The following is a 24,570-nucleotide window of genomic DNA, read 5'->3' on the forward strand; positions in this document are numbered from 1 at the left end:
ATTTACATCTGGAAGTTTCAGCTGTCGTTCTACGGATATCCACAACCTTTATAGAAAGGCCCCATTACACCTATCTTTGACGCCATCTTTGAAAATGATAAATTAACCTTAGTTATCTACTGGGAGATTGGGCTCTGTAAACTGATAGGTGAAAAAATCGGTTATTCATATTCTCTCCTCCTTCTTCCCCCAGGAAAACATAGATTTTTGGAAATCTAACAGCGTGGAGTGTTCATAAAACAACCAAAAATGACAGCCAGGACTCCAAGAAGAACGGTATCAACTATCTTCATCATCACCGGATGCATAAAACCTGAAGACTCCCACTACCATTTCTGCTACTTAAAAATCAAGGAGCTTCCTCTTTAATATCCAGACTCAATACTATTACATCAGAATAACCTCAGTGATGTCATGTTTACATACTTTCCAAAGTCATTTGAATAATAGAAAACATAGGCTTTGCACCCCCCATTGTGCAAATGCTTTGAAAAACATGAAAAATGTTACCTAAGGGTAAGGTTCAAGAACAATTATATCACATACGAGACCTAATCTATCCTGCAGAGAGAGAGAGAGAGAGAGAGAGAGAGAGAGAGGATCTATCAATAAATCCAAACTAACGCTACTAATATGTATACCGTTAAAACAGAAAACCATTTCCATTCCTACATTTGAACCAGCCATGAATTCCCTTGTTTCAATTCCACTGTAATACTTAAGCTTTTAGGACACTTATTCTCAATAAAAATATAAAATGTGCCATGCCCCCATCCATTTGTTATTATCTGAATCACAAGAAAAGTGTTAGGACAAATTCTGCTCCCACTTACACCCACATGAGGGCCCAATCGACCCTACCGAAGTCAATGAAAGTTTTGCTATTGAATTCAGCGAAATCAGGATCAGGCTTTCTCCACACACTAACTCCACACACTATGGATTTACACCAGTGTAATTGAGAGCAGAATCTGCCCCATCAAATATTATCTCAAAACTACTTATTAGAGTTTCTAGCTTAAACACGACCTTTTTTACATTTAATTTTAAGAATCATTAGTGGTATATTTCCATGTTATTTTACATTAAAATTACGTCCTATAACCGCTTATTCACCCAGTAGTCCAAATGAATTCAGTAGGACTACTGGAGAGAGAATAATTACTCACGTGAGTAAGAGTTTGTAGAATCTGGAGGCGACCAAAGGGAGACAACTTTAAAGTAAGGTATTTTTGTTTCTCATCAAAAGAAAAAAGGAAGGTTGTTTTTGAGGCAGAGGACACAGATAACATTGTGAATTCATTTCCCAAAACAACCCAGGTAGAGGTATTATTTAAAAATGAGGTATATAAAATATTGTATAAATACTGAACATGTTCACAGAACTTTTAGTTTGGCAAATTATAATTATAGAGTTTGACTTTACACCTCTGTCCTCATTCTTAACTTTTCCTCTCAGATTACCTGTAGAACAGTAGGGAAAGGCCTCGCAATTATTAACTAGCAAGAGTACACTGATATTTTCCCATTACCATCTGTTCATAAGTGCCTTTATATCAGCGAACAGTCTGTGTCACTGAGTAGTTATCAAGGAGGGCAGACGTGGAATATATGAGGAGGCAAATATGTTTAGTAATGACCTTAAGAACCTAGATACAGTTTCTTTTAAAACTCTTTCCCAGAGAGCTGGCCGTCCGGCTGTGGAAAAGCTTCTGGTTCACCATTCAGAATGTTATCAGGCACACAGCTCCTTTAGGAGATGTGGGGCCGCGGCACACTGACATCCCAATCTACCATCAATTTACCTTCCACCGCCCTGCTTCCCCATTTAGCTTTTAACGTCAAAACCTACATTTTTGTCGGCTCCGGCCTGTCTAGGGCTCTTGTGATTTAGCTCCAGGAATGATTGCTCCTGAGAAAATGGCAACATCCTCATTACCAAGCAATTAAAATAGATCCCTTTTAGCGGGTCCAAGAGTGCAGCCAGTTTGAGAAATGAAATGCAAAGGGAGAGTTAATTTTCCTTGTATAGGAAAAGCCAAAAAGGCTACTATCTTCACAATGGCATCCTGAATCTGCCAGAGAGGCGCTGGGCTATGATGTAGCCAGATACAGATTGCAGCCCTGCATGGCGCTGGAAGTAAAAGGAAGCTGTTTTCCTGAACAAGGAAAAGGACAGACCACAAAGAAAAAGCAGTTTTAAAGAGTATTTTCACTAGTGCCTAATGCAGCAAGGCTGCCGTAGCTCCGTGTTTCTAAACGACTGGCTTGTGCTTAAAGATCACAAAATTAAACGCGTGTATTAAACACACAGCCAATGGCACGAGGATTCAGTCGTTCGATAAAAACAACCGGGTATTTGCAGACAAACAGTTACCGGTGAATACCTCTTTAATCTGGAGTTGTAATTAGTAGCATCTCGAAAAGTCCCCCACTTTAATAGCTGCACCATTGGAGCCTTTAACCTACCTTGGTAACATTAGCAACGTCAAACACAAATGGAGCAGGGGGAGATCTTCCACTATCGACTGGGAAGCTAGCAGGGAAGGAAAAGAAAACAAAAGGGAGACTCTTCTCTCGAAGTGTTATAAACAAAGGCAAGTGTCTGTAAACATAACCCTACGCCCAAACACAAACCCAGGCTGCCTGACCCGAAGGGAGAAAGGGCACATCACTTTTGCTTAGTTGTTCTAACCCTTCAACCTTCCTATTGTCAGAAAGACTGGCAAACGGTGTAAGGGCTCTCTTATCTTTTTATGGGCAATTGCAAATCTACCTACTCTTATTGTCAGAGCTGGCCACAAGCCACTTAATTAGGCACTACCATAAAGGAAGGAGAGTAGGTATATATCCCTGTACCTTGTAAGATAGCCAGATTGATTTAGGTTACCTTCGTCCAAGAGTCCTGAGGCCACAAAAATATTAAACTGAGGTTTACAGTACAGATAGAAACCATTTTCCATCATCCCTGAAAGCTTCCTTAGGTAAACCGCTTGTTTAAAAGTTTAGCAGTTTACAAGGCTGGATTTCTAGGTGTAAATATAGTAGGAAGTGTCCAGTCCTCGGAAAGCTGCAATACGCTCAACATTTGCTTTGGTTGGACTGGCAAGGTGAATAGTCAATTTCGAGGAGCGGTGATGGACAAAGATGGTAGTTTTTAACTGCTCAGATACAAAGGATGGAAGATGGGATTGAGGGAAGCAATTTTACGCATTAAAAGCAAAGGGGCCAAATGGCAGGCAGTTGCTAGCCTGGAGTCAGGAGAGAATTAAAAAAAAAAAAAAAGTGTTCAGTGTGGCAGATTGGAAACGTGCGGCCCAGGAGAATTTTGGGAACCACAAAGTTAATATTAAGTTCACTGCATCTCATTGTAAATCTTGTTTTTCCCTCCCAAATCCCTTGCCTTGTTCACTATTTCTTACTTGACGTAAAATTACCCTTTACATCATCACTTATAGCAAAGCCTCCTTTGCGGACCCTCAGCCCAAGCCCATTGAGGTGGCTGGAATCAAAGTCTTCTCTATATAACCCTATACAACATCTTTCTCGTTCCAGGCTTTGCGTGCAGTCACCTTGGGAAAACAAATAACTAGCTCTGGCTGCAGGAAATAAGCGCCAAGAAAGATTTAATCAATTCACAACACTTCTCTCTCCCTCACGCACACTTTTAAATTACAATTTTAATATCTAAACTCCTAAAATTATATTTCAAGTGACTCGTGTTTCAAGAGCTCTTATTAATGTAGGATTTTGTCTTTCTTAGGAAAACATGCATATCAGTAATTACTTCTGATTTGACCAAGGTTTGTACCTATGTCCACTGCCCGTTAGCATTAAATCTCATGCCTGGAAAACACTACCACAAGGAATTTATATTTAGCGTAACTGTATTTTTTCCCCTTTAACACGCGCACTGCTGGTGAGATCTCCCCTCCCCCCCCCGCCACCTTTCACTCGATGAACTTGCTTAAAAATAAACTTAGAGGCAATCTTTATAATTTAGTTTACTTCCGAATATCTTAAATATTATGAAAACTATAACAACGTTGTTATTTAAAAACATTTGAGGTATAAAACATAAAAAGATTTTTTTTTGTAAAAAACACACACAGTGGTTTATTGAATACTTACAACGTTTACACCTTCAATATTAATTAAACTCCACTTTTTTCGCCCTTAACGACGGAAGTGCACATAACAAATAGCTGCTGAAAACATTTTCAAATACTGAACGACCACAACAAAATTACCATAGTAAATACCAAGCCAACTGAAACATTGGTGCAACTGTTTCTGTTGAAATATAATTTTATAATCCCATGAATATTTATATCCAAAAGGCCAAGTATTAAAGATACACTTCACATACACACTAATGCCAGGGAGTCTTTTCCTCCCTTTCTTTTCTATTTTTCCCGTGTGTTCTATACAAACAGAGAAATAACATTCACGAAACTATTGAGACGACATTACCCCTTACCAAGCTGGAGTTTCCTCTTCATATTAAAATATGGAATGCTTTTCTTCGAATATCCACATTTTGGGGGGTGGGGGAGAAATTGCACATAAATAAACTGGATGATTCCAAATACAAAAAGTCCTCAGATCAAATCTCTCTAATGAGTCTAGGAGATTTCCTTGAGTCCTTCAGTCTTGCAGCGCTCACTGCTTGAGCTCCAAAGCCCAGACATGTTGCGGCCAGCCAGTCCTCCCTTTGGTTTTCTTATCGTTGCTGCTAACTGTGCTTTTCAATATTTCATTCTGGGAAGACAGCGTGCAAAAAAAGAGAGAAACAAAGCAGAAGTTTAGAAATTATATTCCTTTACCTCTTAGGTAACCTCCGCCACCCACTCCTTGTCTTCTTCCCCCTCAGAAGAGGGAAATCTTAAAGCTGGCGATAGACATCTACAAAGATCTATGCAGGCTGCTGTAGAGGCCTCCAAGCTACAGGACAAACTTTCGGCTAGAAAGCTTGACAAACAAACGCCTCTTTACGGGCTTTTCGTAGAAAGCTGCGGGTACTTTAAAACACCAACACCACCACACCAGTTTATATGTTTCATTATTTGCAAAATAGAGACCGTGCTGTTGTTTTGCACTGATCGCGTTCGTGGCAAACCCTCAGTGCAAGAGCGGCTCATTTCCAAAGGTAAACAAAGCTTCTTCGGTTTAAAAAGCCACCTACAGCACCAGTCATTCTTCAGGGTTAAGCGGCCCTCCCCGTCAGATCTCAGGAGTGTATATTTTATTTCAAATATAAATTACATTTATATATCATACGATATACAGACACACTTGAGGTTTTAGTGGAACGTTAATTTATAAGAAGACCCGAATTACAAGTAGGTCAATGATAAACATTCTATCTAATGTCAGCATACCACTAAAGAACAGCATTGTGAATATATTATGAGAAGTGAACATCCATTCATACAAGGCCCGATCCTGTCGTGTTTACTGAGGTCAAATAGCTATTGAAATCAGTGGGAATTTTGCCTGAGAAAACCATTAGGCCTACACCGACAGTTAACATCCACATAAAAAGTTACTTCGCCTTAAATTGAAAGAAGGAAAGAGAACAAAAACCCAACAACAAAAGCATAAATCACAATCAAGAATAATCTACAGTGAAACGGTGGGGCTGTGCATTATTTTGTCAAAACTGTGCTGCAGTTAAATTCAAGTGGTACATGCCTTCCCTGTGAGCAGTTTCTTTTATCTGAACAGATTGCAGGGTGCTTCTGCGCTATGAAAGGTTGCTTGTGTACAGGACAGAATTATTATTAGAAACTGTAATTCAAATAAGACTGTGGGGGGAATGGAACAGAGTAGGTACTGAAGGGATGCTAATGTAAAATAAAGGATACAAAACCATATTTTAAGATTAAGACATTTGTGTGCAGCTGCAAGGAATGGTTTAACTATTCTAATCTGACCCAACACCCGATTTTGCTGCAGGCTATATCAATTCTGAAATATTTCATCACACAGCAGATGCCAGTTTCCCACCCCAAATACATGTACATTTTAACATCACCCCCCGGTCACTTGGAACAGCTCCTGCACCGAAGTGAATTGAGTCTTCACTTCTCTTTATCAGTGATAACACATATTATTATGGGTACATCCATTAATACAGATTATAGGTACACGTACTTGTACACACCATATATCATACACAGAAACCCCGTAAACATTCATTCATCTCCATTAACTAAGGCACACAGTATACGTTACCTACACCAACTTCCCTGCATGCAGCGCTAGTCTATTGGGGCGTGTGTGTGTTGTGTAACACCATGATGTATTTCATTTGGGATACATTCTGTGGGATCTGGAATGGAGCCTGGCTGACCTAGCAGCCTCTCCCCAAGCCAGATGTGCCCAGCACGGCCGGAAGAAAGGACGAGCACAGAGTAATCCCTTGCAAACAACAGCAACAGCCTCCCCCCGTGGATGTACTGACCAGCTCTTTCTTCCTCTTCTCCTCCTTCACGTCTGTCTTCTTGATCTCTGCCTTGAAGGCCTCCGCCTCCCCGTTCTGATCGTCCTTGGCTAGCAGGTCCATGAGGTAGGCGATGTAGCTGGTGGCCAGGCGGAGGGTTTTGATCTTGGACAGCTTGGTGTCGGCGGGCACGTTGGGGATGCACTCCCGCAGCTCGGCGAAGGCGCTGTTGATGCTCTGAGTCCTACGCCTCTCCTTGCGGTTTGCCGTGCCCCGGCGCTTCACCGGCCGCGGCCCCCCGAGCCCGGGCGGCCCGCTGCCCGGCGGCCCCCCGCCGTAGTGGGAGTGGTCGATGCCCGGCGCGCCGCTGGCGTACTCGGGGCTGTAGGACAGGGCCATGCTGTAGTCGGGGGGCGACATCTCCGGGTGGCTGCTGATGAGCCAGCCGTGGAAGTAGGGGTTCTCTTCGTGGCCGCAGCGGCTGGCGGCGGCGGCGGCCGCGGCGGCGGCGAAGGGGTAGCCCTCATGGTGCACCACGGGGTGGTGGGGGAAGCCCCCCACCAAACTCATCCCCGAGCCCGAGCGCACCCCACCCCCGCCCCGGGACCAAGCCTCCCCCCTCCCGGCCCGCTGCCTCAACCCCCCCTTCGCCGCGGCCGCTCGCCCGCCTCTTCTCAGCGCCTCTCCGGCCGCCGGCTGCCCATAGGGCGCTGCAGAGTCCCGCTCAGAGCCAGCGCGCTCCCCTCTCGCCGGGCGGCAGGCGCGGGGCGCCCCCGGCCGCTCATGCGGTGCGTCTCCTCCGCGCGGGGCCTGGCGCTGCGGCGCGCCGACAAAATGGCTCGAGCCCCGCGCCGCCTCCTCCGCGCCGCGGCCCCCGCCTCTGCCTTCACCGCCGCGGGGCTGCGTGACAGGCACCCGCCCTTCCTCCAGCAGCGCCCCCCCGCTGTCGGGCTCCGGCGCTGGCTGTGGGCATGAAAGGCTCTGGTAACGTTCCGCTCCCCCTTGGCCGGGGGCTGCTCACTGGGAGCCCAGCGCATCCATCCCCCCGGCCTGAGCCGCTCCGCCCCGCTCGGGGGCACGGGCACCGGGCAGCCCGCCGGCCCGCAAGCCGCGCTTCCCCTGCCCGGGCTGCTGGCGATGCAGAGCAGGAAGGCGGCGGCGGCGGCGATTCCCCCAGGCTTGGTGCTGCGCGGGGCACTGGCACAATTTCCCAGCACGATCTCCATGTACAGCTACATCTTTCGGGCAGCTCGTGTTAATATCTGTCGTCAGAGGCTTTCTCCGCCAATCCCGCGCGGCAGGGGCGGGGCCTCCGGCGCTCGGCAATAAAACTTTTTGATGTTCGCGTTGCTAATTGCCGAGCTCCTCTTTTAGGATTGGCTGCCCCTAATATAATTAAAAACAAGAGAGGAAAAAAAAAACTTTTATCATGGAGGCAGAGGTTATTGCAAGTGTTTAGCAGATGCAGTACGGCAAAATCTTCTTTTTAAATAAACTCATTAAAACAAAATATTGGAGCATTTCAACCCAGGTACGGTATGTCGCCGAGAATTTTGATGGAAAAAAATAGCGGCTCGGTCAGTTCAGTTATTGCTTTACAAAGTGCGTTGTGTGGATCTAGCAGAGGAAAACATAAAAACAGCTTCAGGAGGCACTTGCCGATTAACCAATGGTGATGTACATACAGCAGGAACACTTTAGCGTATTGTTCTAGCAGAACGCTTTCAGGCAGAGAGAAGTGCAGTTATTATGGATAGGCAGTGGACATGAGTTGCAAGTACGAAAAGATTGGATCTGACTTTATAGCAATTGACTTCTAAAATAAGCAAACAATGGGGTCAGGGAGATGGTTTTCAAAGAATGAGTTGCTTTTAAATAAGAACAATAAAAACAAATCAAACGATTCTCTTCCAGCTTGCTGAGTTAATGTGCATACCAGGACATGTATTCATCCGAACCAGTTATATGCCTGAAATCAGTTGCATGCTTGTTTAACTAGCCTGATTGGTAAGTAACCGAATATTTTTTACAGCATGTTCAGAGCTTATTTTCTAGTTTTTATTAACAAATATATAAATATCTCTCTGCATTCCTCCTTCACCAATAAAAAAAAAAAAAAACCAGGCATCTGTGGAAAGCAGGTTTAGTTATCGAAAGGGAATAGTTAAAAGTTTGTTTAACAGTCAGGCCGGGAGGAAATCTATTAGATATTTAGCTACTTTGGTTTTGTACACATTATAACAGGAAAATGAATCTCAGGTTGTAATTCACAGGGAAATTGGTAACTTGGAGGCGAGACTTGCGCCAAGAAATTGTTGTCATCTTCAGATGGAGCAGAATATTACTAAATAGCTGTGAAATATCAAATACTCACCTTAGGTATCTTGGCTACTGGATAGACTGCTTCAGTGTATATTAGAATGCAATACTACAATATAGTCAGTGTGGAAAACTGTGTCAACAGGAGCTGGTGGGTCGTAAATTAAGAAAGAGAGATAGAGATGCAGGAGTTTGCAAGGAGACTAGAGGAAACTCAAGTCCAATTGCTGCAAATGCTCAATATGATACCCTGAAGATTAAGATGTATTTGGTTAAGCAACAGAAAACATGCACTTTGGGAGAAAACAACAAACAACCCAAATGCTTCTTCCTGTGTATTGTTATTCCGAGGAGTAAAAGCGGAGTTAAACAAGAGCTGTTACATTACAAGAGCGTATTCAAGGGCTTCTTTCTAGTTTCCACTATGGCAATAATGCAATATATTTGCAAACAAAGAAACAATAAGAAATGTAAAGAAGAAGCGTGCGGTATTTACGTTTGTTGGCACCATGCTCAGTTTGTTTAGCTTGTTTCTGCTCTACAATAATGAAATCAAGAACTGTCTTTCGAGTTAAAATTTGCATTGACACAGGCAGGAGAAAAGGCCAATTGAGACAAACAGCGGTGGTGTGAAAACTCACAGAACAGTGAATCCCAGTACATACATATGTTATCCAATCGAGGAATACAGAGTTTAACCAAATATATACAGAGAACGATAAAAATTAAATGCATAGTTGATATAAATATAAGTATATGCATTGATATGTCTCTGGGTGCAAAACTGTATATGCAGTTCTATTCAAGGGTTCAAAACGTTTTTATATTTAAAGGCAGGATACTGAAAATGGTGGGCTCAAATTTTCAGTATTTGAAGGAAACAGGGTATGTACAATACTGGCACGTGAAAAATGACTGTGTGTTTAACAGTCATTGTGTCGAAGTAGATAGATTAAAAATACTGTTTGAATGTTGCAGTGATCCAGTCTAGTGATTTTCTTTAACGTTTTGCTACTTTGGGGTTGATTAAGTATTTTTGGTTTATGAGGAAGATAGCTCTGCAGAGGACGAATGGGTATATTTGTTTCTAAATCTCCCTCCCACCCCCGGTTAAATTGTGCTTAATTGCAATGCCCTAGGAGCTTTTCAATATAATTCTGACTGCGTTGTAATTGTGAAAGTTTCTGGTGAACCGCTACTATTGTCCCGATAACATCTCAAGTGATGAAAGAAACGGAAAACATGAGGCAGAGAAAAAGTAGTAAAAGATACTGATCTGAACCTCAGTCCACAAAGCTAACATCATTATTCCTTAATTATTTCTATATAAAAGACTCGCTAAAGTTAAGCGCGGAACTGGATTTTAAATACAAATTTCCAGTACTTCTTTATATACAAGTTATAAAGTCTATTTGAGAGCAAATGCAGCATGTGTGTTCTCAAATGTAAGTACTTATACAAACCCACCTATAATAGCTTGATTTGCAATATTCTTTTTCTTTCTGACCAGCGCATATGAAATCTCTGCAGCTAAAATTAATTAAAAAAATATTTCTCAGCTCAGTACGTTTCCTCTCATAAACGTAAGTGATACACTGCATTATTACTTTTTTAAAGTAATAGTTTGTTTTAAAACATCGGCTTTCCTGATGTGTCACTGATTTAACTGCTAAAATGTTCGCAAGTCAGGCGGGCATCTTTATCTAAATGATAAACAGACCGATATTTACTAGCGCTCTGTAAGTAAGATATCTTGGTGCATTCAATGCTGAGTATGGCTTTGACTTTTCACATGTTTTTCGTCTCTTATTGTATTTCAGGAATAATGCAATAAATTAGGCTTCTGCATCCACCGGTTAAGTCTCTTCGAATTGGATGAGCAAGAAGAGCAAGAGACGAGAAAAGTCTCTTAGTAATATAGTGGAACTGAGTACATGGCATTTTGTCATGCACAGCTCAGCGGATGATCTGTGCCAGCAGGAGGAATCCTACGGAGGGCGCAGTTCAGCAGCAGCGTCTTCACCTTCCCTGAGTGCAGTAAGAAGTGCCAAGAAGTGTATCGCTATTTGCTTTACAAGACACTGTGCACCAGAATCTGCAGCCCAAAGAAGCAAAGCATCACAATTGTTTTTCAGTCCCAGTGTTTGTCACTGTAGTTCATCATATGTGCACACACGCTATACCTCCCCCTTTCCTCTCCCAAACAGCCAGAGAGCAGCTCAAAACATTTATTTTGCATCTATATTATTTGTCTTTCCCCCCGCCGGAAAAGATTCAAAGTGCATGATAGCGGTTGGAAAAACATTTTTCAGCGTGGTCAGTGTGTGATATTTTTGAAAGCAGTGAGAATTAAACTAAATATTTTAAAAAGAGAAGATAGCTCACGGTTTTGTGAAAAATACTGATCTTTTCACATATTTATTTTCTTCTGTTTACCCAAGATAAATAAAAGTAAACAGGCTTAAGGGTTAGTGAAATTAAACAGGCCAAAGGAATAGAACCTCATGTTTTGTGTTTTAGGAGAATGACATCCAAATAAGTCTTGTCCTTTTCTAAACCCTATTTTATGTTATTTTTAAAATAGAGAGATGAATTTAACAAACCATTAAACACACAAAAGCTCCCAAGGAGAGAGGGAGAAAGTAGATTAAAATATAAAGCAAAGAATCAATGGAATCTACAGCTTTGAAAACTGAAATATAGTAGAATACCTGGTAAATTAAAGAATAGCACATACAAATGTCTTTCCTGAAGAGCCAAATTCATCCAGCATCACCCAATTCTCAACATTAGTTTAATAACTTAAAAAAATAATAATCCATGGTGTACATTGGTTGGATATCCCTATTCTGAAAAGCCTTACTCACACAGGTAATTCTTACTCAAGGAAGTAGTTACCCTTGCTCAATGGGATAATTGTCAAGAGTAACAACAGCTCATGATTTTCAGGATCGGGCCCAAGAAGTGTCTCCAGCATCTTTCATGAATAAGCTTATGAATTTTTCTGTTCTGATTTTAGAACGATCTTGCTTAGAAGATAGTAATACACTTTGTTCCTAATTAGGTTCTAAGTAATAGAAACAAAATACACAATTTTAGTGTTTAAGTTCCCCTTTACCTTATCCCTCCAAAATATTATGGAACACAGAATCTTGCTTTTTGAATGAGGATTTAAAATCTGGCCTGTGACTGGAAATGTTTAGATCAGGTACCCCCAGCTTCTTCTAACTACAGGACCCGGCTGGGAGCAGATGATCAGAAAGATGGACCTTTTTTGTGGGTGGTTAGAAACTGGGGCCTTTACAAGCCAACTCTGGGTTTGACCTCTTCACCTCATTGGAGGAGCCAGGGTTCCCCTTATCCTTGTTTGTGCCCTGAGTACCTTATAGCAAGCACTGTCTCCCTTTGAATAGTTTTAAAAGTTTAGACATATTCAGATTTATAGAGTGCATAATGTCATTGACCTGAGACCAAATATATTAGAAAGAGAGATAATTCTCAAATGTATTTTGAAGTGTCTAAATACCAAGGTGCCCTAGGGATGGCAATCTACATACTACTAAACCTCCAGTTAGAAGTCCATAAACTAAACTTAACATAGAAACCCTGCAATAATATGGAGTTTTGAAGGGATGCTGGAGAAATATCATTTGAAGTCAAACCTGTCCATTCCGTTAATGAAAATAACTCTTGCCACGTTAGTTGAGCTCAGTTACACTCATGCAGTCACATCATTGATTTCAACGGGTCTGGCAAAGCGCAGAATTTAGCCCCACAAGTCTGCTTTAATTGCTGTGGATGGACGTAGAGGAACCCTGGTGTTCGTTACTGTTATCGGTACTGAAGGGTGCAAATATTTAAGGCATGATAATCTCTGCCATTAAGTGTGTATTTTATACATACGCGAATATAAACCCCCAACAACAAGATAGCGTCCGCTTTGTAAGTTTAAACGATGTGCAGTAAACACACGAGCATACCACTTTTACCCCTGCATGTGTGAGCAATTATTCAAAGATTGCTTCTATTTGGGACCAAGGATACAGAGTTGTATTGATGCCACATAAAAGAATTTAAAAAATCCAGTGATTGCCAGAAGAATAATAAAGCCTTCATAAAATACCCTATTGAACAGACAATATTTCTGAATGCCTTTGTGGTGTTCACAGTTTCCCCTCGTTTAATATTGTTTGCATTCCTTGGGGAACTATGTTTTAAAGCTGCTTTTCAAATCAGTGCTGATGGGATTGTAGGGGCGAAAGGAATTGTTTTGATCAATAAATATTTTCCTCAGAACATTAGGTTTACGTGCTCGCGGGAAACAAAGATTTGCTGGCATTACTTTGGTTCTATGATAACAAAAAAGAAGCACTTTTATTGTCAATATTAATGGAGACCCTCAATTTAGGTTTGGTTTTAAGCAGTGTTCAGAGATAAAAAGCAACCTTACTTGACCTAAAACTATCCCACCGGAGCTTCGACAATTAACTGTAATTTTGTCCAAACTGCACATATTTGGGCAAATGTTAATGTCGTACTTTCTGGGCCACTCTGTTCATCTACCTGCTGTATCATATTGTGCTATGACTTGCCCACTAATTATTCACATACAAAGACTTGTGGTTGAGAGCAGCTGCCTACAGCAAATGTTGTGTAACACACTTGTTCAGAAGCATCAGTGTGTTTAGCTGCATCCACTACAATTCCTATATATGTACCTAAATGTAATTGATCTAGTTGAGTGACGTCTTTTTGGTAATTTGGATACACCAAGTCTCCAGTTAATGACACATAATCAGCCTTTAGGTCACTTGGTCATTCTCTTATTACAAACCTCTCCTGCTCTCTCTGATCTCCTTTCAAACTAAATTTCACACAAACAAATAAAGTAAGACAGGGACAAGGGAGAAATATTGGAAAACTCCTGATATAGAAGTATAAACATTTGAGAAGAAAATCTAAAAGAGGATAGGAAAGAACATCTTATCAAAAAGAGAGCATTGTGTACAAAACTTGAAAAGAAAAAGTTCTGGCTTATGTTAGAAATGACACAAAATTAAAATAAAAATAATTACAAACAGAAATGTCATAACATAAACACAGAAGGCAGGAGGCTTACTGGAAATGCGCACCAGTAGTGTAATTTATTGTTATAGCTTATATAACCGATATGTGATTCGAAAAATATTTCTTTGACTCACTTTGAACAGCAAAAACTTTTTATTTTTTTACACTTATTTTATGAAAGCGAAAGAAACTGAAGAAATTAAGAAATAAAGACCAAAATTTAATTTACTTGTCAAAATCTATAGAAAAAAATGAAACGACTTCATGGATATAGCATTGTGTTAATGTGATAATAAAAATCAATATTTTATGTAACTACAGATCTTAACATTGTCTTTCTTTTTTACCAGCAGGAGCTAAAGAACCATTTTACTAGATACTTTAAGAATATCCTTTTGATCTGCGTCCAGGTGAATATTTTCCATCACAAAAACTCTGTATGTATTATATGTATATAATAAACAACGTTACTTCATATTTATATATATATATATATATATATATATACACACACACATAAGTATAGCTATAGAAAGACATATATGCCTTACATAACATTTTATGTGCCTTATAAACTGTCTGAAGTATATTTAGAAAACGATTTAGGTATTACTAAATTAAAGTTGATTAACAGACTATTTAAAAAGAAAACAGTGAAAGTAGCATCATTCAAGTGTTTGCATTTAGACAAGAATTCTGAAACAGGACTGAATTCCACACAGTTATTCAAACATTAGCAATTGTCAAAATATTATCAATGTAAGATTTTTCTAAACATCTCATTTGTATTTATTTAATAGCCATAGGATTCAGACAGGCGATAATTGAGCATGTAAGTAGAGCTTCTGCACCCTTTAGGAAATTTTACACAGGAAGAAAAATTGAGCAACTAATACACTGAAAGGAAACTCACAAGGCCTCAGTTATTACAGATCTTGTTATGTGTTCATTACATTCACAATCTTTTTAGGAATTTCTAGAACACATTTTTATCCACATGGGAAAAGTTCAGCTAAAATATTCATGCTTAGCAGTAAGAAAAGGAGTACTTGTGGCACCTTAGAGACTAACCAATTTATTTGAGCATAAGCTTTCGTGAGCTACAGCTCACTTCATCTGATGCATCCGATGAAGTGAGCTGTAGCTCACGAAAGCTTATGCTCAAATAAATTGGTTAGTCTCTAAGGTGCCACAAGTACTCCTTTTCTTTTTGCGAATACAGACTAACACGGCTGCTACTCTGAAACCTGTCATTATGCTTAGCAGTGTTATTATCCAATAGAGTGAATCAAATGGCAATGTATTGAGAAATCCTGTACACTATAATTTGATTTTGTATCTCTCTGGGTACATACACATGTATATTTAAACTCGCGAAGTATGGAAAGTGGCTGGTGATCCGAGTCCTCCTCCTCAAATATATTGTCAAATATCGCATTTCAAGGGCCAGTGCTTCTCATCACAAAGTATCATACACACTTAATTCCACTGAACGCTGTACGAACATGGAGTGGTCTGCCAGGCATGCACACGCAATAACTAACTTGCCCCTTGGTAACTCAGTGGGCACTCAGGGAGCAGAGCAGAATTTAGACATTGGAGGCTGTGAATAAGCACTGTTATAGCAGCATGCCATTGGGTTAACGTTGTGCTACTGGACTGATAGTTGAGTGGCAGGCTGAGTTTTGAACGAGAAATTAAAGGAATTATAGTTTGAATAAAAGCAGCTCAAGTCACTCGAATTACATGGGCAAGGGAATGCACCAAAACGCCACCTCCGGGAGGGGTGATTCCCAGTGTGCAGAATACTTCACGGTCACTGTACCCCCCGTATGGCTCGCCAGAGGACACAAGTCCCCCCGCACACACGCTAAGGACCAAGTCAGGCCCTGCTAGCTCAGGTAGTTCTACCTAGGCGCTTAAGGCTATTTGAGTAGTGGAGGGGGCGCGTGGGGATGATTTACAGGTTCTTTTAACCCCTCGATCAGCCCTCGTGGTCTGACGTGGGCGAGATCCTTGTTTTAAACACTATCTCTGGGTGACTCTGCGTTCCCTGGGCTCTGAGATGCTGCGCGTTTGATCTGAGGCGCTGATGCTCCCCCTCCATTTATCTTCCGCAGAACCCGGCCTTTTGTCTCCCAGCATCTCAATCAAGCTGCATAGCTGAGCGACGGTGTCAACCCCCCGTTCGCGATCAGATCGGAGAGGGAGAGGCTTCTTTCCTGCGCACAGGGGAGCCCAACCCGCGAACCAGCTCGCACGTTCGCTTCACATTTGAACGCAGTCCCTTTAAAGATCTCGATCGGGGTGGCTTATACTGTACATGCATGTCCTTGCAGCAAAGGACTTTACTTCCTCCACTGCTGTAATCAGTATCTGTATTGCTCTGGTGAAGGAAACCCCCTTCTTTGCAAATGTAACCGTCACCGGGTGAACCCCCCCCACACACTTTCCCCCTTCTTTTGGTCTTGCAAGCGTGTGATAAGCTCCTACAGGTCCGGAAAGGGTTAACTACTGCTCCTCCACCTCCTTCACTCTCCTGGAGCCCCCTGAATGCCACCGCTTTCCTCTAGAGGTCTCATTAGGGAAACCCTAACTGCTATTTTCAACATTTCCTCAATCAAGCGTCTTTAAATATAGCTCCACAAACAAATTGGCGGCAAAAAGCGTAGATCTTGTCACGAGTGAGACCAATCCAATATTTCACCCTTGTTTGCTTTGTAATTACTGGATGGCTTGTGGCTACCTCCTTGCCCCACTGGGGCAAGCTCCCCCCCCCCCCCGCTCTTTTTCACCCTTTAAAGCGTGGGATGAACCAGCCTGTTGTGCTACTTAACCAGTGATCTCAGAAATAAAACCCCCTTCACAAATGCAGCCTGCGGGCCATTCACCGCAGTTCCTGGCTTGCTAGCTAGGCTTGTGATTTTTCCAAGCCACACTCTCTGCTCCGACAGCATTTTTGTTGCAGGTCACACACTCGCAAGCTGTGCCCTTGCAGGTATTTGTAAGTGGTTAGTCTTCGCTTTACTGGAATGAATCTCTCTGTTAAACTGCTACTTTGATTTGTTATATTTTCCACAGCGCTTATTCTTGTTTGACTGTTGTACAAAGCTGCTTTAAATCTGCTGCAGGGAGAATAAAACTTCAAGCTGTTGAATGGATTCCTATAGACTTGTGGGCTAGCCCTGGCCCACTTTAGTTCCTGCCTAGCAATCCCTCTGCGTAAATCAGGCCTGGAGTAAGGTGATGTCTGCAGTCAGGGGCAACAATCAACTAGCTAATATCAACAAAAACAGTAGTTAACTCAAATTATGTTCTAAGCCTTGCATTTAACAGAGAAAAGGCAGGCTGCGCACTATTAACAAAGCTGTTATATTTACTTTGCTGTGAACAAATGTTAAATGATAAAGGCAAATAATAGAACACAAAAGGGAACTATGACCATAAATCTCTTTTTATGGATTCTCTCTCTAGCAGAAAAACACAGTAATTCAACAATTTTATGATTCAGATATTTTGCAGGTACATTTGAAGTTATTTATATAGGAAAGTAGGAATATCGCACACACACACACACACTTTCTTGATTTATAGGGGCCTGATTCGGCTCCTACTGAATTCAGCAACAAAACTCTCATTGAGAACCATGGGAGCAGGGTTGATTCCTATCAGTAGATAGCGCACATATGATCACTGTGGGTACACATTCTAAGATTAGTTACAGTGTCATTTGTCTCATATGAAGCATCTTTTTAAAATTTACACATTTACATGGAATTATAATTCTGGAATAATTCTATAATCTAATCTAAAATGGACAAACTGAATTGCCTCCTCTCTTTTTGCCCCAGAATCACTAATGTTTGAGATTGTTAAGCCACCCAATGCAATAAAAAGATATTAAGTACATAATGTCTTCAGAGAATTTACATGCTCAGAATCAAGTCCTACTATAAAACAACTTTAATATTTCATAAAGCTGTTTCATTCACTACTAGCATAGAATGTTAGCTTCTATTTCACTAGGGAGATTTTGATTAATTCTGCTTTCTGTGCCTTATTCTGGTTCCTGTTTACTGTCATAATGCAGAATCCTGCATTCCTTGAACAGCCAGGCCAACAATTTAAGTGAACAGGAGAGCAAGGAATGCAGGGTGGGACCTATAGTTTGTCACCTGGTTTAATACTGCAGACCTGGAAAATGATTATTTCCCCTAGAATCCTTTTCTCAACACACTATGTATATAACACTCACAGGCGCACACCCACACCCACACCTTCAGTACTATCACTGACCATTGAGTTTTGTAACTGTCAGTTTAGAAAAGCAAAAAAGCAGTATTAGTGTATGGAGTGAGGTGTAATCTTTAAAAGTATGTTTTTTTAATCAAAGGACTATTCCCACATATTATTACATGAAAGATGGGACATTATTTCCCAGTGTGTTTATTTGCATAGAATGTGCAAATTACCACACAGCCCTACATTTCTTAACAACACTTTCAAATTGACTCTCTGTGTTAGCTACAGTATATAATGGCTGATCCTAATCACATATAATCACACCTACACAAATGTATATTTTAGTTTTTGAGTCCAATCCTGCAAACTGTTACTCACAGGTGTTGTTCCTCTTCCTGCAAGTAGTCTCATTAAATAAATCAATGGGATTGCTCATTTGAGCAGTGATTAGTCACCTGAATTAGGGCCTCAGGATTTAGACCCTGACCCTGCAAAAAACTTTTGACTTCAGTAGAACTACTCACAGTGCATAAAGTTAAGCATGTCTGCACCCATTCACTTCAATGTTACAAAATTAGGTTTTTATTTATAATGCAAAAAGATATGGACTGACAGTTGGAAAGTGGACATGCCCATGTTGTGCCCAAATGTGCGTGACCAAAACTGGGTTGCATATGTGTGAAAATATAGGCACATGTGCATGAAGTATTTTTGTATATGCACGTTTAAAAATATGGGTCTATAAGACTACAGTGTACAATAGGCATAACCTATACCTAAAAAGGAGAAAATGATTTTTTCTAAATTCAAGGGTGTGTCTAAATGATGTTTAAAGTTTTTTTTCTCTATAATGCTATACTCAATAACGCTGTTAACCACAGCAACTTTCTACTGAAAGCACCACAATTCTTTATTATCCTGCAAATTCAAAGATGGGGTGATATTCCCAAACAGCAAAATGCACACAGCTATCTTTATTTTTTAGATATTCATTTCTATAGGCTGATGGTATTAAAATTAAAAACATGCGCTTTCAGGAATGCAGGTTGTCTGGACATAAATATTTCTCTCTACCCCCCCCCCCCCCCCCGAACAACTCAGCTTCTCATGAAACAAATTTTGACTCAGCCATTAAATTGTTTTAAACAGTAGCAAATAAAACAACGATGCCCTTAATGTTTTAGTTGTTCAAACAACAATTGGATAAACACTTTCAGCTGGGACCACTTTTCTAATACCTTTATAGGTAATAGGCTTCCCATTATGTGCTGCTGTGTGAATATCAAAGACTGCACATTGGGCAGGCATTTATCATTTTATCCAAGATGTCATAAAGAAGATAACACAAAAAAACTGAATTGCTGTGTCTACATTAGGCTTTTTTTTCTTAACGTTTCCCACTACTGCCATAGCACCGGTGCAGCTCCACTGGTGGTAACAAACATGGCAACATGAGTGCAAACTGGCTGCCTGCATTTCAATCCCTGTGTCTTCCAACCCTGATCAGAGGTCTGGATGCTATGGTGGTTAAAACACAGGTCGCCATTAGCGGCTTGCCTATAGTAGAGCTCCCACTGCTGTTGTTGCCAATGGAGCTGCCATTTTTGGTAGCAATGGTGGAAAGTTTTAAGCAATTACAGCAAAAGGCTAGTGTAGACAAGATCAAATATGAACTAAACGTTCTCAGGAGTTTAGACTTCAAATTAGGTTTTGAGGAATAAAAAGTTCTTACAAAAGCCTAATATGAATGGAAATGTTTCAATAGTTAAAAATCAACTGAAAGATTTTTTTAAAAATGTGGTTTTAGAGGTTCCTGTGACACAGGCTCTTTGGCAAAGGGTGCCCTGTTCTTTGCAAACAACTCTAACCTCAGACCTGAAAAACTTACAACACCAAACATGTCTTGCAGGATATTTATCCATAAAAAGTACCTTGTAATGTAGCTACAGCAAGCTTGTAACTTGTCAAGATTCTTAATAGGGCTGTCGATTAATGGCAGTTAACTCACATGATTAACTAAAAAAATTAATTGCGATTAAAAATTAATTAATTAATCGCACTGTTAAACAATAGAATACCAATTGAAATTCATTAAATATTTTTGGATGTTTTTCTACATTTTCAAATATATCGATTTCAATTACAACACAAAATACAAAGTGTACAATGCTCATTTTATATTATTTTTGGTTACAAATATTTGCACTGTAAAAATGATAAACAAAAGAAACAGTATTTTTCTATTCACCTCATACAAGTACTGTAGTGAAAGTGCAACTTACAAATGTAGTTTTTTTAAAGTAATTGCACTCAACAACAAAACAATGTAAAACTTTAGCGCCTACAAGTCCACTCAGTCCTACTTCTTGTTCAGCTGTTTGCTAAGAGAAACAAGTTTGTTTACATTTATGGGAGATAATGCTGCCCACTTATTAATTACGTCACCTGAAAGTGAGAAAAGGCGTTAACATGGCACTGTTGTAGCTGGTGTCGCAAGATATTTACGTTCCAGATGTGCTAAAGATTCATATGCCTCTTCATGCTTCGGCCATCATTCCAGAGGATATACATCCATCCTGATGCTGCTCCTTAAACAGATAATGTGTTAATTACATTTGTGACTGAACTCCTTGGGGGAGAATTGTATGTCTCCTGCTCTGTTTTACCCGCATTCTGCCATATATTTCATGTTATAGCAGCCTCAGATGATGACCCAGCACATGTTGTTGATTTTAAGAACACTTTCACTGCAGATTTGACAAAATGCAAAGAAGATACCAATGTGAAATTTGTAAAGAACCTGTCATCAGCATGGATGCATGTCCTCTGGAATGGTGGTTGAAGCATCAAGGGACATATGAATGCAGGTTTTTTGTACATAATTCTATATTTGTAAGTTCCACTTTCATGATTTCATGATTGCACTAGAGTACTTGTATTAGGTGAATTGAAAAATACTATTTCTTTTGTTTTTTACAGTGCAAATATTTGTAATAAAAATAAATATAAAGTGAGCACTCTTTGTATTCTGTTTTGTAACTGAAATCAATATATTTAAAAATGTAGAAAACATCCAAAAATATTTAAATAAATGGTATTCGATTATTGTTTAACAGCGTGATTAATCACGCGATTAATCACAATTCATTTTTTTAATTGCACAATTAATTGTGATTAATTTTTTAAATAATTTGACAGCCCTAATTCATAATCATTGTGAGATGTATGTATAGATAATATTTAAGGAATAATATATTTATATGGAAAATATCCTTTAACGGACTTGGAGTAAAAATTAGGCACCAGGGGATAATGTGTCTCAGTGATGGCCCATTCAGGCAGGATAGAGTTGTCATCCAGCCCTGTTTAGCTGGCGATGCAATGCAAGGCACAATTGTTTAGCCTTCCTCAATCCCAAGTCTTTCATTAGAAACCCTTCAGAGGCAATAGCAAACAAATGAAACTTCTTGAAGGTAAAAAAGAAACTTCACAAGACATGGGTATGCTCTGTCTCTGAACAGAAACATAAGACTGTTTTAGTATAGCACAGAGAAGGGAGAGGTATTTTGAATCCTTTCACTGAGGGTGACATCTTGAGGTGCAAGGTGTTTTCATGAAAAATTGGATCCTGGTTCCTGTGCAGCCAGCTAGCCAGCTTGCTCTGCAACAGACTGAACTTGGGTGGGGGAGGAGGGAGAGGAGGAGAGACATACTTTATTATATAGGAAAAGTAACTATTGATAAGTGTAGACCCAGGTTTGCATTTTATCATTTTATTTTGTGTTTAGCCACATGTTTCCACCACTCTCTCACTTTTAATCAAATCTTTATTCTTTCTTAAATAAACCTACTTTTGTTTTATTATAAATGCTTAAAAGTGCTGTGTGGTTTATAGGAGCGATTGCTTACAGTAAAACTAGCACATTGGGATACACTGTTCCTTTAGGGGCAGAGGAGCTGGAATTTCTGTGAGTAGCCAGTGGCAGAGGCTGGATATCACAGGAGAATGATTCAAAGGGACTTGGGGACTGGGGTGCACCTATTGTTAACCTGCAAGGTGAAGACAGGGTTGGCAAAGTCCAAAGCAGAGTGCATGAGTGGCTGAAAGGCTGGTGGTATCAGGAAGCTGACACCAAGCCAGACACAGGTAAGGACAGTTAAGACTCCCTCAAGTTAGAGGCAGGGTTAACAAGGTGACTTACAGTCCTGGGTACCCTTAAAACCACCACAGTTCCCCTGTGGTGTTAGCATCTTAATCACTGTGTCCTGGCTCAAACGCAAGAGAGACAATGGGTGGTGTGGATGAATTAGCTCAGGACTAGCAGTCAGTTGTTTCTGAAACCTTGGCCCCACTCTGCTATTGGTAAGGATTGGATCCTATTCCCTTTGGGCACTTGTCACTGACTTCAATGAAACCAGGATAAAGCCCAAAGTGTGTGTATCTCCTTCTCAATGGGTCTCATGAGAATTAACTAATTAGCATTTGCACAGTGCATTGGCGATGTAAGTCATTATGTCATTGTTAAGTATTATAATTTAGTAGCTTTGTATGAAAACCAGAAATGAAAGTGACTGGAAACAAAATTGCAAAGTTGTTTTATTTTTGGCCATGCTGAGGGAAATGCAATAAGTAAACAAACAACATAAATAGCAGAAAGTAAGCCAAGTTTTAACAAATATTTCAGCTGTATTGTGATATGAGGCTAGCAGTAACAGGTAAGGTAACAGTGACAGGTAAGGACTCGAAAAACAATTAAGGTAATTTTAAATTTGACAATGTCTCTTTAGAATGCAAACCAACATCTCCTATAATTACAGTTAACAAGTAATGGTTAATTGTCTTTCTCGGGAATCATTAGAATTTCTAGAAAACAGGAATAGGGATTGAGTCATCCTCTTTTCGCAATCACAGAAAATCAGTTGTGTATGATATGCTCATCTGATTTCAACAGATTAATTTGTTTTCCTCTGTTTCATTTATTCCCAACATGTCTGTGATTCACAAAGAAGAGTAATTCAAAAAGATTAGAGTACAACTCTAGCAGTACCTGTAAAATCCATAAGAAACAGATCCTTCTCCCATTGAAGTTAATGTAAGTTTTGCCATCAAGTCCAGAGGCAGCAGGATCAGACACTATGGTATAATGAAAATGTGTTTATGCTCCAAGTGAAGACAAGTTCCATTTTTATTTTCTTTATAACAAAATATATAAGCAGGGTGGGATCAGTGCTGGAAAGAACCACATTTCTGAAAAACAGTAATAAAACTAAATTAACAAATACACAAGTTTAATTGTTACTGTCAGTCAATGAGATGCTTCCCAGGAAGATATACTCTGTAAATATAAAGTTAGAAAAGTTCTTCCAGTAACTTAAAAATACTGCGATTAAAATGGTTATTAAACTAGATTAAATAAAATGGAAAATTTTCTTTGTGTTTTAGAGCCAACAACTCTTTCTGTGGTTTTGTGCATTTCTGTGCTCCATGTACCCTGCACTGTTTACCCAAAGATTATCTTGTTTATGTTATGATTATTATACTTCATAGAATCTAATCAAGGGAATATTTCTCTTTTTATGACAAAATGTGGATGTTGAATTGCTCCGTTGCTTTTATACAACATTCTTGGATTTGAGATAGTGTGATATATTTAATAAAGTGTTTATAAAAGCAGATATAATAGTTTATCAGATCTCAGGCAGTCATAATAACAAAACCACCCTTAGCCTGAGTGTTATGTACTGTACTTTGTAATTTACAATACCGTACTTTCTAAATTACTTCATAGACAAAGAAAGTTGCCTACTGAGGAATCAATCTTATAGGAACTAAAGAACTCTCTGCCTAAATATTTTTGTGTTACTTGTTCTCTGCACAAATCATCATTTATAGCTTACATTTAAACACAAATTATGCCTCCCCCTACACACAGTAATATATCCATTCTTTAAGAGCTTTTGGTGAAGATTGATATATCTTTTAATTTCCAGTGGAACATTTGTAATGTTTTAAGATGAAATTATCTCAAAAAAAGCACAATATGCAATCAATATGATGAATGATGAAATGGGCTTAAACTGAATATTTAAGACCTTAGAGTGAGAATCAAATGAAGAAATGGTTTGAGGAGGAGTGAATAAGCTCATGAGCATGTTAATAGGGAATGGGTGCTTTCATTTAAGTTATCATCATCTGTTCTGTGGGCTGAGCAAACTCCTTTGTGGATAGGTTTCCAGTCTTGCACCAGGCTGCCGAACTGCTCTGGAGAGATCCCTTTTAGCAACCTATCTGCAAACCACTTATTTGGAGACCAAATATACAGTCGAGGATAGTGCTAGTCACTTCTTATGTTGCACTGGATTTCATAGGGGCTGCTCACCCCGTATGCATCCTCTGCTTGCTACTATATGAAAAGGACTGAAGGGAGTAGTATGCTGGGAGTGGAAAATGGTTCTTTCAGCCCCCAAGCAGAAATACTAGGAACGCTGAACTTGTA

The 24,570-nt window shown here is 40.0% G+C and overlaps 1 protein-coding gene and 1 long non-coding RNA gene across 2 annotated transcripts; one reads left to right on the plus strand and one right to left on the minus strand.

Moving 5' to 3' along the window:
* Positions 1-4,021: 4,021 nt before the first annotated feature.
* HAND2 (heart and neural crest derivatives expressed 2) lies at positions 4,022-7,015 on the minus strand. The gene is made up of 2 exons (XM_074950066.1): positions 6,467-7,015; positions 4,022-4,761 (listed from the first exon to the last, which is right to left on the minus strand). The coding sequence occupies exons 1-2, from the start codon at positions 7,013-7,015 to the stop codon at positions 4,663-4,665; spliced, it is 648 nt and encodes a 215-aa protein (XP_074806167.1). The 3' UTR covers positions 4,022-4,662.
* A 799-nt stretch (positions 7,016-7,814) lies between these two features.
* Positions 7,815-11,476, plus strand: LOC141986569 (uncharacterized). The gene is made up of 3 exons (XR_012639326.1): positions 7,815-7,976; positions 8,360-8,452; positions 10,585-11,476. It is a non-coding gene; the product is annotated as an uncharacterized LOC141986569 (long non-coding RNA).
* Positions 11,477-24,570: the final 13,094 nt, after the last annotated feature.

Source organism: Natator depressus, chromosome 4, assembly GCF_965152275.1.
Source record: "Natator depressus isolate rNatDep1 chromosome 4, rNatDep2.hap1, whole genome shotgun sequence".
Lineage (NCBI taxonomy): Eukaryota > Metazoa > Chordata > Testudines > Cheloniidae > Natator > Natator depressus.

Excerpts from the sequence above, each read along its gene's own strand:
- HAND2 (XM_074950066.1), bottom strand. The coding sequence starts at position 7,015 with ATGAGTTTGGTGGGGGGCTTCCCCCACCACCCCGTGGTGCACCATGAG. Across the intron at positions 4,762-6,466 it reads AGAAGAGGAAGAAAGAGCTG|AATGAAATATTGAAAAGCAC; the intron begins GTCAGTACATCC and ends CTGTCTTCCCAG.